The 17,418-nt window shown below is 32.4% G+C and overlaps 1 protein-coding gene across 1 annotated transcript; it reads left to right on the top strand.

Moving 5' to 3' along the window:
* The first annotated feature begins 430 nt into the window (after positions 1–430).
* LOC100371404 (membrane-bound transcription factor site-2 protease-like) lies at positions 431–14,161 on the top strand. The gene is made up of 9 exons (XM_085505461.1): positions 431–591; positions 3,186–3,455; positions 4,745–4,848; positions 5,520–5,766; positions 7,351–7,531; positions 9,048–9,142; positions 10,787–10,979; positions 13,220–13,295; positions 13,853–14,161. The coding sequence occupies exons 1-9, from the start codon at positions 517–519 to the stop codon at positions 14,073–14,075; spliced, it is 1,464 nt and encodes a 487-aa protein (XP_085361587.1). The 5' UTR covers positions 431–516; the 3' UTR covers positions 14,076–14,161.
* The last annotated feature ends 3,257 nt before the right edge of the window (positions 14,162–17,418 follow it).

Below are 17,418 nucleotides of genomic sequence, written 5' to 3'. Positions count from 1 at the left end.
ATTTTTTTAATTGTAATAATAATTACATAAAAAAACGAATAATTCAACGAATAAAAAAATGTAAAATAAGGATGAGAAGAAGGAAAGTTTAATAACTGATTTTAATCAAAATGTTCGATCTTCTAGCTTGCTGTCCTTCAGTCATAATCATATTCCTCTTGGTGGCGCACTTTGTTGTCACAGTGCGCCACCAAGCGATGACACTCATGCAACACACAACTGAACAGGAAGTAGTCGCGAATGAATACAAATATAACAATTTGTTTGATAGACTGCAAAGTAAACACCTCATTGTAATTGTATTGCATTTATTAACGCTTTGCGACATGTTGTAGTATAGTGCACAGTAGGTTTTCAGAACATTATTAATAAACACGTTATAAATTGAGGGACTACGTTGTGTTTACATGCACGTGTACAATGTAGTAGGTGTGAATAGGTGATTGATTGAATAGATGCTCACATGTTATTATATTTCAGATGTCTGTTTACGATATGATTTGAAATATATAAGAAATGCAGAATAGCAGCTTGGTAGCCTTACTACTCGCTTTCTGGTCTTCTCTCTACCTGCTAGACGTCTTTCTCAAGGTAGGCATTAAGGCAGTCGGACAGTCATGCAATCTCGTGATAAAAATAAAATCATGTCTTTCGATGATTTGGACAATAACACAATACTGCTAGTTGCTGTTTTAGCAGCTCCGACAGGAAAATGTTGTACTGTGTACCTCATTTAAGATATAATACAAAATAACCCAATTGGAGATGCTAACACTTTAGGTACGTTCATACGCATCATATTGTTTATCTCTGTGTTCATCAAAATCCACACGCTGTCTAGAATTATTGTAGACACTGTTTTTTGTTAAAACATTTATTTATAATATTTGGGTCATATATAATATTTTTTTATTTGTTTTAGAATCACTTAATATCCATTTGAATATATTGAATGGATACAATGCACAAAAACAAAAAAACAAACATATCAAATACAGGCGACTCCAAACACTAATGGCACTTAGTTCCAAGTGGATCCACGAAGGTTAAAATGTCTTGAAGAAGCCGGAGTGAAATATCATAAAAACAAGATAAATAAAACTCCAAGCTAAAAACTACTATTAAAAAAACAGCACAACGTTTTGGATGGCAAAGCCTATCTATTATCAGGTGTAAAAATAAAGAAAAAGGAATGACTAAGCTAAATAAGCACAAAAGTTCACAACCACAACAAAATTGTGAAAGACTTCCTTTTGTATTGCCCACTCATACTACATAACCATAACTCAAAACCTCCTATGCTTCCCTAATTCAACTGTACAGTATTTTAATGCAGGAGGGTCGTCACCTGCGCACGCGCGGGAAATGAGTCCTTAGCAACAATTTATTAACTCGTAACAACCTACTGAAGGAGGTTAAAGGTTACAACAACAACAAAAATTACAGATACAAATTAATCAAATTACAATGGCTAATAGTTTAAAAACAAAACCCCAATGAACACCTAATAGGTGTAAAAAAAAAAAAAAGTCAATGACTAAGTAGGTGCTGCTGTCTAATAGCAAAGCTGTATTTCAGATATTGTGCCAGAGGAATTGTTAAGTTATTATTTGGCATTATTTTTATGAATTTATTTTCAGGTGTGAGATTAGTAAAGTCAGGAATAATCTTTTCAGCTTCATTGTATAAAATGTCCCTCTCTTTACTATATACTGGGCATATTATGAGGAAGTGATGTTCATCTTCAATATCATTTTTATTACACAATTTGCAGATTCTGTCGCTACTTTTGATTTTGTTGTGTCTTCCTTTTTCAATTTCTAAACTGTGATTGCTCAGTCTGAATTTAGTTAGGGTACTTTTCAGTTCTTTATTTTTTAGCTTAATTAAGTAGTTTTTCAAAATGAAGTTTGTTTTAAATTTTTTGTAAGTCCTCAATTTGTTTTTTGTATTAGTGTTTTGTCTGTTATCATCATTAATTGAGTTAATCCAATGCTTTATAAATACATTTTTTATTTTATCATATATCTGTGACATTTGTAACGATTTTAGCTCATTATTGTCAATATCTGATAGTGTTTTATTTGTAGATTTCAGTACTGAGTTAAGTTCATTGTACCACTTATTTTTTATAGTCTTGTTAAGTAGGAAGGCTTCCTTAATAATGGAGTTTTGAATTTTGTTTAGATGGTTTGTATATTTTATTAACTGTTTTTTAATGAATGAATCGATAGGATATCTACCCAACTCACTTTAATTTCCCAATTTCGGAGTGTTTTTTGAAACGCCTAGGATGAAGCGACAAAAGCTGAGGTGTACATCTTCTATAGTAGAGTTGAATGAACTTTCTTCAGCCCATACTTCACATCCATTTATAAAAATTGGTCTTATTAGTTTATCAAACAATGATAACATTAATGAGGGACTGAGGCTTTCATTATGACCTAATTTGGCTTTCAAAGAGAATAATGCTTTCATTCCTTTGTATTTCAGATGTTTCATAGCAGCTTTAAATTTTCCATTAGGGCTGAGAACAATACCTAAATAATTATAATTTCTCACGATGTTAATCTCATTCCCTTCAAAAAAGAATAAATCACTGTCATAAAGTTTATTATTTTTATTAAAAACCATAATTTTTGTTTTTTCTGTGTTCACAGCGAGTTTCCATTTTTGTGTGTATTTTGAGACACAGTATATGCCCCTCTGGAAAACTAGAGGTTTCCTCAAGAGGGGCTTATACAATTAAATGTGGAGAAGGGCTGGAGTGTCCTGAGAGGAGTAACAAAATAAGTCATTCCAAATGTGACTGTTGTTGAAAAAGTGTTTAAAAATATATTTTGCGTGGAGAGCTGGTTGATACAAGTGGCTTCAGGGGAGAGTATTTATCCACAAACTTAATTTGAGTAGATAATACAATGATACAAATATCAATCCACTTTACAAATAATAATGTATTCAACACCTGGTGACAGTTCCGGACATTCAATGTCACTGTTGTCTCTCCTGACAAACTGCGAGTGCTAGTGCTGAGACATAGTGCATTTTTTCCACAGAAGCCATATTCATGTTTGGAATTATATCATAGGGCTGTGCGGCCATCTCCCTATCAAATGGTTGTGCTATGTTATTCAAATAATTCACAAAACAATAAAGTCTCCAAAATTTATATTTTATTTAACTAGTCTTATCGAAGATATGGTAAATATTATCAAGAATTCCAGGAGCAGCATGGCATTACAGTGTCTATTGGACAAGCACGCTGGTATACAACCTGTATGAATAGAGTATTTCTAAAAATTGGACAGAGTAATTCTACCTTATTCCATGCATGGTTTACATTTGGAATATGGTTTGGTATTATTGCAATGGTATCATCAATAGTTTTATTAGTCTTCATGTTAATCAAGACATTCCAACAAGACTCGACTTCAGAACAAGTGTTGACTCCTGTGGTAAGAATTATTTGTTATTTACTAATGAACTCCTACAATGTATAGATTTTTTTTAAAGAGTAGTAGGTAGACGGTAGTGAAAAAAAGTCACAAAATGACCTTTGACCTGATTATGGTCAGCCTGTTGACGCACCATCAGAGATATTGTTGGGTTTACCTCTATAGTCAGATGACCTGATGTATGGAGCAATGGTCAGCATGTCTGCCCAACATCAGCTTTTTGATAAAATGTTGACAATTTTTTTCACAGTTACTGTACAAGATAATAATTGTTGAAATCAGGTTTTTATGTGCCTCCATCGAACTTTTCCAGCGTGCTGACCTTATGGCCAATTAACTCAAATTTAGCCTAAACAATTGTTGAATGATGATATTTTCAATAGTCAAGATATTGAGAAATTAGTTTCCATAAAAATGCAATAATGTTAGCATACTATCCCACACTAAATATACATGTATCTAATTTCTAAATGGTGGACGTCTCTGGGAAACTGACAACACTGATCAATTTTGTCAACGGTGGAAATTGTACAAGATGGTATATCACATGTCAAATTTATTTAAGACACTTTGTTATGTGAAACAGTATGTGGATCCATTGTATAGTCACTAAGCCTGGTTATTTAAATATATAGTGGGTTTCTGAGATAAACTAAATGCAACATGAACATTAAATTTTAACAAACAAATGAAGAATGGACTATACTATTACATAATCAGAGAATTTTGTAAAATGTTTTTTTGTTTTCTTTCTTTGCCTGTTGCTACCTCACCTCAAAAGGAAAGGTCACGTGTCAAATAACAGGAATGGCAGCATATAAATTTAGTAGATTGAAGTACGTGTAGTATGGAGTAATAAGTGTCTACTGACATGGCTATAAATGGCCTGAGATATTCATTTACAATGAGTTGTATGTAAATTGATGCAGAGAAGTAGGCGCTCATAAAATTGGTATGCACTAGAATGGTAATCAAGTAATGTAATAAAACAGCGGAACAGTAGTGTTGTAGTCCTGGTGTAAACACACACCACCTGTCCCTGCTCTAATTTTGTGCATTGGGGGGAGGGTTCCAGACCAGAGTAGAGATCATGTGGCTAATCAGTTTCTTTCCTTGAATATTAAATATAAAGTAATTCTTCTGTGGTTTTCATTTGACAGGGTACAACGTTGCATTATATTCTTTATTGTTCAGAATAGAGATATTTTCTTGTATAGCTACCATTACCAACACCAGTCTTGTAGTGAAGAAAGTTTGTTTGTAAACCCATCTCTTACTCTTTTCTATAGATGCCTGGTGTAAACTTGCCACTTAGTCAGATTGCCTATTATTTTCTCACCTTAGCAGTTTGTGGAATTTTACATGAGTTTGGACATGCCATTGCCGCGGTCAAGTAAGTAATATTCAAAATAAATAATGGGTTGTTCCCTTTTTGCAATGTTTTGTAATATTTCAAAATGCTACTTAGTCAATGGTACATAAAATCCTATGCAATTAGTTTAGAAGCTTATAAGGTACTGTGAAATACTTTATTTTAGTTGAAATTAATTTTCACTGAAATGACTTTTTGGGTGTTTTGTATGGAACTTATTTTCACTGATTTTTGATGAGTTGAATGTAAACTATAGAAAAAATGCATATTCACTGCAATTGGTTTTCACTGAATCGTCCCTTCAGCGCGAAAAGAGAAAATAAATTCCTAGTGAAAATAAAATATTTTACTGTTAGTTACTTATATCCAGTAACAGGATTTTAAATACTCACAACTCACTTAGTAATAATGTTAATTTTTTTTTAAATATCACAGACCTTAGCAACTCACCAGTTCGGAGATGCAGTTAAGAGGCTACAGACCCCCTAGCCTAGCTTTAAAATGTTTTAGTGATTATATGATTTCAATCATAGGCATACATAATCATACTTTGAATAATATGCACCACTAATCCATTGTAATTCGTCAAGTTGTTTTTGACACCTATTCAAAATTTATAAGCATTTGTAAATATTTTAGATAAAAAACATTCATGCCTTTACTGTAGCTATTTTAAATTTAATTTATTGCAGAGAGCAAGTACGAGTGAATGGTTTTGGTGTTTTTATTTTTCTTCTTTATCCTGGCGCATATGTGGATTTATACACGGAACATTTAAATGCGATATCACCTTTGCGCCAACTTCGGATTTACTGTGCTGGTGTCTGGCATAATTTTATCATTGTTGTTGTTTGTATTTTGTTACTACATTTTTTACCTGTGCTGTTACTACCACTGTATACAATGGGAAATGGTGCAATAGTAACAGAAGTATTACCGGTGAGTTTATTAAGGTAGAGATGTAGTTTATTTTGCAAATTTTGACAAATTTCACTTTTTTATATTTTTTATGGCATTGTATAAATATCTGTGTTCTGTGAAAATTTGAAATTAAAATCATTAGCGGAACTCTGTTAAATCCAATGGCGATGTAAATCAGCATATATTTTTACTTAACTATAAAATATGCAAATTAGCAATTATCTCAGCTTCTTTTTAGTGCATTGTTTTTTGTTGAACAGTGTTACAACAATCATACAGACAAATAGCCTGGGTGTTAATTTATGCATAAACTTGAATTAGTGAAATTTGAGCTGCTGCCCAGCAAAATTGACAACTGGTAGACAGTTTTTAAGACGGCACTTTTTTCACAATAAACAGATGTACCCATAAACCAATTTTGACAGGAAACAGAGGCATGGTTTAGAAGCTACCAGTAATTTTTTTTAAATCACTTTTGACCCAAAAAAAAACACATTTTTGTGCATATTTCAAACTAAAGTGTCCATAAAAAAAATACTAACAAAATCTTAAAATTCATACAATAAGCTTTCCGAAAATATATAGTTTTGTGGACAAGGGAGGTCATTTTGGTTGCCTAATTAACTAATTAAAATACCTGTCAGGTAAACTGCATCTCTACCTTAAGGTAGAATCCTACCCATATTATTTGAGAAAGTTGGTTATAAATCGCATGACAATTTTATTAGTTTATTATAAAGGCACCACGAAATAGTAATCTTTTATTTGTTGTAATGACATATTTTAAGGAGCTTGTCCTGATATTTTTCATAAAACCTTGTTTTAGAACAATTCCGTGAAGCACAATGTTGAAAAATTTTTGACACTTTTTAAAACCAAGATTTTTGAAAAAATAGAGGACAACAAATAGTACCCCATCATTCACTATATATGTCAATAGCCTACAATTCAAGATATGATATGTTATATCTCTGCTATGGAAATGTCTGGTAAAAGCATTAATAATACTGCCAAAATGGAAAGCAATCAATTACAATGCTTCATTTTCTTGAAAATTAGGCTGGTGATGCCCAACTTTTTTTTAGTGAATATCCTTATATTGCCCAGAAAGTATACTTTATTGCAAAATGACTAAATTCTCGGTATTTGCATTCATGAGTAGGCTTCTAACTTAAGATACTATTTTATTTACTGATCACTGACACTTCCACCAGTGTGTCCACTGTATGCTGATATGAAGTGTCACTGATATGTTCAGATTTTCTTTTTCATGGAACTAGTTCTGCTTATTTCTTAGCACACCAATAATACAACACAAAACATTCCTCCTGGAAATTAGATTCATCAGGTTATGCAAAGTGTTGATACTAAACATTTCTATCTAAAATAATTTTACTACATTAAGCCATACCCACATGTACCTTAAATCAATTGATAGACACAGTAGGGAAAACCTATCTCCCCCATATGGAGGCTCCTCTGAATTGCAGTGCTCCCTCTTGCAGTTTTTTTCTAGAAAAAAACCTGGATAGATTATCGATTGAGAACTGGCATGTCTTGATCTTGACCTCAAACTTAAGTTTTCTGTGTTTCTTCATTCAGCATTCCCCAGTATCTGGAGAGAACGGTTTAGATGTAGGATATAAATTACTCAGTATTAATGGTTGTACTATTAATACGTCAGAAGACCTATTGTTGTGTGTGAATGATGTCATCCATCAACCAACAAAAGGCTATTGTTTGTCCATAGATGATATACAACAGATGAACAAGGCAAACACAGGTATGAGTACCATAATAGTATTAGTGTCATAATTAATCGACCATTTTTCTTTCACTGCGAGATCCCATGTTATGCATGAAATTAAATATGAAAACAGAACAAACACCGTGTGGTATTCAATAAATGCAAATATTTTTTGGGGACATTTTCATGTTTAATAATGTGCTATAATGATGGTCAATTTTGATGAAGTAAGGGTATCTCAATGGAATATTGAACTCTGCATTTCAACATTGAGCTATAATTGTATTTTTTCACTCTACAGGTGACAAAATTCTATTTCAAATTCAAATTTTATGCTTTTTGAAGCAGCCAAGCAGTATAGGAGCTTGTGCTGAGATCATTTATCCTTTGATTGAATTGTATTTTGATTTAAAAATTTTATTTTATGAAATTTATGTTTATGAAATTTATGTTTATCTGTTCACTCTATACAGGTGACAAGTCATTGGATGGATTCAAGCATTGCTGTTCCAACACATCCATGTCAGATTTATGTTAATCTGTTCACTCTATACAGGTGACAAGTCATTGGATGGATCCAAGCATTGCTGTTCCAACACATCCATGTCAGATTTATGTTTATCTGTTCATTCTATACAGGTGACAAGTCATTGGATGGATCCAAGCATTGCTGTTCTAACACATCCATGTCAGATTTATGTTTATCTGTTCACTCTATACAGGTGACAAGTCATTGGATGGATCCAAGCATTGCTCTTTTAACACATCCATGTCAGATTTATGTTAATCTGTTCACTCTATACAGGTGACAAATCATTGGATGGATCCAAGCATTGCTCTTCTAACACATCCATGTCAGATTTATGTTAATCTGTTCACTCTATACAGGTGACAAGTCATTGGATGGATCCAAGCATTGCTGTTCTAACACATCCATGTCAGATTTATGTTTATCTGTTCACTCTATACAGATGACAAGTCATTGGATGGATCCAAGCATTGCTGTTCTAACACATCCATGTCAGATTTATGTTTATCTGTTCACTCTATACGGGTGACAAGTCATTAGATGGATCCAAGCATTGCTGTTCTAACACATCCATGTCAGATTTATGTTAATCTGTTCACTCTATACAGGTGACAAATCATTGGATGGATCCAAGCATTGCTCTTCTAACACATCCATGTCAGATTTATGTTTATCTGTTCACTCTATACAGGTGACAAGTCATTGGATGGATCCAAGCATTGCTCTTCTAACACATCCATGTCAGATTTATGTTTATCTGTTCACTCTATACAGGTGACAAGTCATTGGATGGATCCAAGCATTGCTCTTCTAACACATCCATGTCAGATTTATGTTTATCTGTTCACTCTATACAGGTGACAAATCATTGAATGGATCCAAGCATTGCTGTTCTAACACATCCATGTCAGATTTATGTTTATCTGTTCACTCTATACAGGTGACAAGTCATTGGATGGATCCAAGTATTGCTGTTCTAACACATCCATGTCAGATTTATGTTTATCTGTTCACTCTATATAGGTGACAAGTCATTGGATGGATCCAAGCATTGCTGTTCTAACACATCCATGTCAGATTTATGTTTCATGTATACAAGTAAAGATGCTAGTGAGAGGGTAGGACATATGATTTTAATTTAAATATGAGGGTGTGTTTTGGTTTGGTATTTGGCAAAAGAGAACCATACACATGACATTCAAAGGTGTTGCTCATTTAAATTAAGGGATTGCGTGAAGGAAAACTTGTGAGGGCTGGAAGGAACACTGGAGGAAGTGCACTGGAAGGAACATTTACAAAAAAATATAGGGTGGGCTAGATGGAAAATTTGGGCAAAGCTGGAAGAAACATTTAGTGAAGATGGAAGTAACATTTACTAAGGGTTAGAAGTAATGTTTGGGAGCTGGAAACAAATTTAAGGAGGCTGGGAAGAAGTTCAACCTGGGAAAGTTTAAATCAATAACAAATCTTAGCTGTAATGGAAGGCGGAATACATAAATATGTGATATTAAATGTAATTCTGACATGATGTTGTAAAACTTTAACAACACTCCCGCCCCTCTCCCACTTTCTTTAATTAAATGATTTAACCCTAACTGTAATAAGGAAGTCAACAACTATTGAGGTCACCATGCTTGAAAGTTCTTTTTTAATTTTAAATTATGAAAATAAATGTTTAGTAATTGTAATACCAATCAAGGAGTGTGAATCCACTTATCAGCACAGATCTTTTACTGCAAACTTTACTTTTGATTGCTATAACTGATAGCAGTTATGCTACAAATAGAATTAAAATAATGTTTGTTCCAAATGACGTCAGTAAATATAATATAATGTGGTGTGATTATTTATTCATAAAAATGTTTGATTGAGACAAAGAAATGAGTAAACAGAAACTAAAAAAGTAATTGATGAATTTTTACCTGTTGTGGCATTGAAATAATTTCTCAAGTTCTTTGTTCAAGGTATAAAATCCTTGGGGCTCAACAGAAATCACCAAAAATGACAGCAAAGTAATCTTTCAGTCTTTTCCACACACTGTACCAGGTTCTATGATTACATTACACTTTAAGTAAGATCACATACAGTGGGAAAAAACACTATAATGAATAACATTTATAGCGTAAAAATGATTAATCTTTTTGAGTACAGGACTTTCTGTGCCTCAGGAAAAATCAGATTACACTGGTCCAGTAAGAGTTTTGTCCACATCATTGGCTTTGCACTCTTTGATAAATAATGGTTGTAAAATATCTATAGAATATATTACATATTTCTATCATATTCAATATTCTAAAATGTGGATGTATTTGAGTCTAAGGCAGGACCCCTGAAATCTTACCATGACATTGATTTAAGTAAGAATTTTAATGAAGGCGCAAAGTCTTTACAAATGTACTCTTAGTCAGCCATTCAGTCAACTGTAATTGTTTTGCTAGTTTGCAACATTGCCAGTCACTTCATGCTGGATGGTTTAGTGCACGGGATTACAAAAATACATATGTTTGTCTTTTGTTTTGAATTTGAAATCATGCGCATTAAACTTTCAGTCAAGTGGATGGAGATATAATTGCAAACTAGTGATGCAATCAGCTGTCTGAGTGGGCTGATTAGTGGTATTCGTAAATGTTGTGCCCATAGTAAACAATCTTGGTCTGTAAATTAAGAAAAAAAACTATTTTTTCTTGATTAGATACTTAAAATGTGTTCTTTTCTCACTATATTTTTTATTTAATACTACATAAATGTTGTTTTGATTTCAGAAATATGCTTGCCTGACAGCTCGATCTGTGACGGACAGAATCACATGTAGTACGTACTATGACTGTATAGTACACCGTGATATGGCTTGTCTACATCCAGCATTGGATAAAAATACTTATTTATTACGTATTATTCATGATAGTGGACCAGCTGTATTGTTTGTAGGGGATCCATATTTCCTCACATACACTGGTGAGTTTAATGTTTTATGTATTTTTTTGTTTTCCTAGTACAGACACGGTCTGAAAAAAAGGACATACAGATTGACCTCTCTGCATGCATGCATTTGTATCATAATCATACATTTTCTACATTCCTAAACCAGATCTCAGTCATCTTTGGATGGGTCCTGTCGGGTTCAAAATGACCGACTGGTTGCCATTTTTGACTCCCGTGTGCGAAGCACAAAAGGGAGTCTTTGCAGTTACCCTGTCTGTATGTCTGTATGTCTGTATGTCTGTATGTATGTCACTTTTTTTGTTCCACCGTTATCTCAAGAACCACTAATCAAATTTTGGTGAAACTTGGTACATGCTCTGGGATAATGCGCAGAGTTGATTAGGTTTTGGTAAAAATCTATGAATATTAATTACCTAATTTGCATGATAATTAGCTGATTTTTAGCTGTTCCAAGACTGTTCCACTGATATCTGAAGAACCACTCATTGGATTTTGATGAAATTTGGCACATGGATGCTCTGAACTAGTGCGCAGATTTGATTAGTTTTGGGTAAAAATCTATGAATATTAATTACCTAATTTGCATGATAATTAACTGATTTTAAGCTGTTCTATGACTGTTCCACTGATTTTTGAAGAACCACTCATTGGATTTCAATGAAACTTGGCACATGGATGCTCTGAACTAATGCGCAGATTTGATTAGTTTTATGTAAAAATCTGTTAATATTATTAATTACCTAATTTACATAATGATTAATCAATTTTCGGCTTTCCACTGATATCTCAAGTACTAATCATAACATTTCAATAAAACTTTGTACATAGGTGTCATATGACACTGCACATACCTGATAGTTTTTAGGGTATTATCAGTACATATTAATTACCTAATTTGCATAATTAATTAATTTTCAGCTTTTGATATTTCGAGTAGTAATGATCACGTTTCAATGAAACTTAGTACATAGTTACTTGAGGACTGTGCAGAGACCTAATTAGTTTTTGGGTAAATATTTGTGCATATTAATCACCTTATTAGCATAAATAGTTAATTTTCAGCTTTTCACCTGATACATGTATCTCAAGTACTAATCATCACATTTCAATGAGACTTGCGACATAGATATTCTAGGACTATGCAGAGACCTAATTAATTTTGGGATAAATAATTGTGCCTATTAATTACCTAATTTGCATAATTAGTTAATTTTTTGCTGTTCTATGATGTCTAAAAACCACTCATTGGATTTCAATGAAACTTTTAAAGAGTACCTGTCACATTTCAATGAACCTAAGACTATGCACCATATTAGTTTTTGGTAAATATTTATGCTTCTTAATCACCTAATTAACATAATTAATTAATACTGATATCTCAAGTATTGATCATCACAATTGAATAAAACTTGGTACGTAAATGCTCTAGGACAATAAACAGTCTGATTAATTTTGGGTTAAAATCTGTTCATATTAATTCTCTAATTAGCATAATAATTAATATTTTTTTGGTTCTAATCACATTTCAATGAAACTTGGTACATTGTGCAGACCTTATTAGTTTTACACTTAAATCTGTTCATATTAGTTACCTTATTTGCATAATTAGTTTTCAGCTATTCCATCAATATCTCAAGTATAAGTAATTTTGAATTAATTTTTAATGTGTCTCCAAAACTCTCAGCACACGGGAGTTCTTTCTAAGCTTTCTTTGATTTTTTAAATGCAGTTTCAAATCTGATTCATATCTGATATGCCTGGACCGATTAAGTTAAAACTGCACATATTCATCAGATTTTATATTGGACATGTGCACATGCATTTGATTCCATGCCTGAATGGCAGCCGTTTTAAAGCCAAATATGAATCAAAATCCAATATTTTCACAATTCCAGAACTGGAATTCAGCTGTGTGTGAACTGATTTGGTTTAAACTTGGTACATACATTAAACACAATGGAATCTTATAATGCGCTTTATTTTTATTTTTCTGACTGGGTTCAAAATGTCCGACTGGTGGCCATTTTATTTCCCAGAATTCAGTTCTCCGAATCCTCATCTCCAACATGCCTGGACCAACACACATACATCAGACATCATATCAGACAAATGTACATGCATTTTTGTCATCATCAAATCCAAAGTGTCTGACTTAAAATAATTTATAAATTAAAGTTATTTGTTTTTTTGCACTACTATACATGTGTTGCCACATACATGTCTTTTCTAACTGATATGAGTTTATTTTGCAGTGAGAGTCTCTAGTTACATTCCAAGATATACATTTTCACCGATAAGTTTTCCAAATATGTTAGATACATTACTAAAGTATCCTTTTGTCAGACATCTTGTTAGCTTGTAGCTTCACAATTTGTATATAATTTGAATAAAACCATCTCAGTTAACTTGTGGGTTCCTAATTTGCTTATAATTTGAATAAAATCATCTAAGTTATTTTTTTTTTTAAATTTGGTTGATGTTGCATGTTTGAAGTCTATCTTCTCCTCGTCAGTTCCAAATGTTGCACCTTGACTAAAAGCTGATCAATCCTTGCCAAGATGCAAGTTCTGATTTACAATAGCAGTTTACAAAGTATGCCAAAGTTATCTATAGAAATAACACTCTGCATATGAATACAAGTGTGGCCAGGTAACTAGCATAAAGACAAAGAGGCGTGTAGATTTACAAAAAAATAAATCGCACCTAGAACAAAAGGTCACATGACTAAAAGTTGTATAGGTAAAGGAAAGTGTTCAAATATGATGTACATTGTTTAAATAAGACATACATAACATATATATATTAACCATATGTCTTTACTTTATTATATACGAGAATACAGAACTGACAGCACAACATGTTTCCTTAACACTATGGTACTTCAGATATTTCATTTCACTCTCAGGGGCGTTGGCCATTCTCAATTCTGTTCCTTGCTATGCATTAGATGGCCAGTGGATTCTCACAGCTTATGTGGAGTATATTTTTGCCAAATCAATTCCAAAACCCACAGATCGAAGTTTTCTCATAAATTGTATACTACTGTGTGGGACACTTTTGTTGGTATCAAATATCCTCATCGCCATGGTAACACTGTTTATGTCATAGAATTTTTGAAGAGAAAAAATCATTTTTATATGTTCATTTTATGTATTTTTTTTTTTGGTAGAGAAATAAAATATAATCTTTTAAAATTGTTTTTGTGTTTTAAGTGAATGTCGAGTTATCAACTGTATATATACTCTCATGCATCTGACATTGAAAATAATATGAGGTTAATATGAAAATACTGCAAAGATAATGCACAACAGTACAGCAGGTGTATCGACCGACACGCAGCAGATGTCGATGCGATCATGTACTGTCTCACTGCATACTTTGCAGTATCCTTGTAATAACTTATTATTATACATCTTTTCTTCCCAGAAACACATCATGGGAATGCCAAAATCCGTAACGTTTAGAATAGATTAAGCAGACTTTTTCTGTCGGGTCAAACCCTTGGGGGGGGGGGGGGGGTAGCCATGTTTGTTTTTTTATTATTAAAGGATGCTTACACGTGTAATCGTTCCATATTTGGAATTTGTGTTTCCTAATATGGTAGGATGAAAATACCCCGTAAAATACCGCAAAATTACGGCACGCTGTAACTTATGGCATTACAGTGACAGATATATAATAATAGAATACATGTATATCTATCAGTAAAACACTGAACATCTTTTGAACATTCCTTATTCTCAAAATTGTGCATAATGTTTACGTCACAATCAAACATTTTTGTTTATTCCCATTGGACAAAGAATTTATAGTATTTGACGGATGGAAATTATGTATAATGTTTACGTCACAATCAAACATTTTTGTTTATTTCCATTGAACAAAGAATTTATAGTATTTGACGGAAATAGAATCAAATTACTGAATGCAAACTTTTTTAAAATGCAAAACATTCTTAACCATAGTTGCTATTTTGAGCTGTGATTTCTCAAAAAAATTACGACTACAAGCAGAAAAACAATGTATGTTAATAAGGTTACCATGAGAATTAGACTGGCAAAGTTGGGACTTCTTTTTTGTTATACAAAAAGAAATAGTTAATTGTTCTTTTAGTCCTTATCGCGAAAACTAACCTGACCGCTAGCTAGTCACGCTAGTTTTCGTGATCACATTAAAAAGACTAAATTGACAATTATATTTTTTGTAAAACAAAAAAGAAGTCCCGACTTTGCCAGTCTACATGTGAATATGCATTGGTTGATACAATCTTCATGCATACTTCGCGGTATTCTCATAATATCATATGACCGACAATAAAATAAGAACTGCACACACAGCGTGCAACTCCAAATATGGAGTTAATATCACTTTTCGCGTAACCTTGCCAGTGTTTATAACTTTACAGTAAGTTGCATGATCATTCTTGATATAGACAGCAAAATTTGTGACTTGTACAATATTTTACTCGTTTTCGCCAAAAAAATCAACAATAGAACGTCTTGTTTACTAGAATGTTCTCAACACTCAATCTGTTCATTTTAGATATGTGTGCATTCAAAATTGTTTTAAGTTTAACATTACAGATTGAAATTTACTTTGCACTTTCAAAGTAGTCGGAAATTGAAATTCCTACTTTCAGATATTTAGTCAATAATTTGGCAAAGCAAAGTTTGATGTTAGTTTGAAATCCCCACATCAAATACATGCTTATTCTACTTATTATACCCGGTACATGCAGTAGCAAGTGCAAAACCAAAAGAATTTGCCTTTGGCTTTCCAAGCTATCGCAGTTTTTAACTGCTAGTTTTCACGTTCGTCCTCGTTCTAGTGATCATTTTCCATGATTTTTGTGATGGTACTGTTGCATGTATGATAAAGAGGTTATTCACTCGTAATAAACGTGTGGCCTTGCGCAATGTAATGTTTTTTTTTTTTTAATGTTTAAATACTAAGCTTCACCAAAAATAAAGTAATGATGGTATTTAGTAGCATAAATCATTGTCATACAATTCTACTATGACCTATTTATTATCCATTTTTTTTCACCAGATTTTGTGCAATGGAAATGTAAAATATAAAGCCCAGAAACAGAACGATTTTGTTTTGCTTTTTTTTATAAAAATGTGTTAAAAAACTTACCATTTAATTGGGAAAATAAATTGAACATCTATCTTTTTTTCTGCACTGTCAATTTCTGATCATCTTGTTATTTTCCCCAAAACAATGATAATTATATTAAACAACTGCAATACATTTGTTTTTGTTGTAGAAACGCTGATGATACTTATATTTACATACTGGGATGATACTTATTAAGGTTTAGTTAAAAAAAAAAAACATATTCTATGTCCCTTTGGATTCTTCATTATTTGTAAAAGAAAACAACGGTAGAGGGCGCTGTTGCATACATCACCATGCTTCATGAAAAGCTATGGCATTTGGGTTGTAACAAAATGTGTTGAGAAAAATCAACAGTTGTAGTCATTGATGGTCAAAACATGATCGATCACATAGTTGATATCCTTGGCCACCGCAAAAGCAAGGTACTAAATGATTCAACTGGAATGGTTTAATTTAACTGAATGTTAATTTTAAGTGATTAATTGATTAAGTAAGAGGAAAATAAACGTTTATAATTCCAAATGGTCTAAAAAAAATAATGTAAATCTTTATTGATGAGAAATGTCAGTGTGGCTCTAGTATAAAAAAAAACAATATAATGTGTGTTTGCTATAAGTATTGCTGTGGAGTACATTACTGTGATAAGGCAACCCCAAAATGACCTTTGTTTGTTTTTTAGTTTCTATTTTCTTGTGTATTGTTTCTGTCTTAAATGTTATGTATTATTTATGTGAATAAAAGCTATACTAGTATATATATATATATATATATATATATATATATATATATATATATATATATATATATATATATATATATATATATATATATATATATATATATATTATAATAATTATGTGCTTATATAAAAAAAAATGTGCAGAAAAAACATAACAAAAAGCACTCTTCCAGCCACCCCTAATGCTTTCAAATGGTTGATCCCAACCTAAATCCACTCAAGACAGAGTCTACGATAATAACCAAAAAAAAGATGCTGATGTATTACAGCAAATACACTAGTGATAGTGACTTTAATAACACCACGGTCTTTTTTTTTTTAGTAACCGTGATAGCATCCTACAAGTTGAACGTAAACAAACAATAAACACAACTTTACTGCCGCTGGGTATATTTTTAACCGCCTATTCAGCCCGCACGCTAATATTATTTTTTAAATAATTTAATCTGCGCTCCGCGTATGTTGTACTATCTTATTAAAAACATGATTCGTTCGAGGGTGAAATGGTCTAAGTGCAATATGATTAACGTCCACGATTATAACCTGTATTTTCGAATACCGACGCTTCTATTTATCAGATATACTCAGTAA

Source organism: Saccoglossus kowalevskii, chromosome 11 (genome assembly GCF_978046115.1).
Source record: "Saccoglossus kowalevskii chromosome 11, keSacKowa6.1, whole genome shotgun sequence".
NCBI lineage: Eukaryota > Metazoa > Hemichordata > Enteropneusta > Harrimaniidae > Saccoglossus > Saccoglossus kowalevskii.
This window is presented reverse-complemented; position numbering and strand designations above follow the sequence as displayed.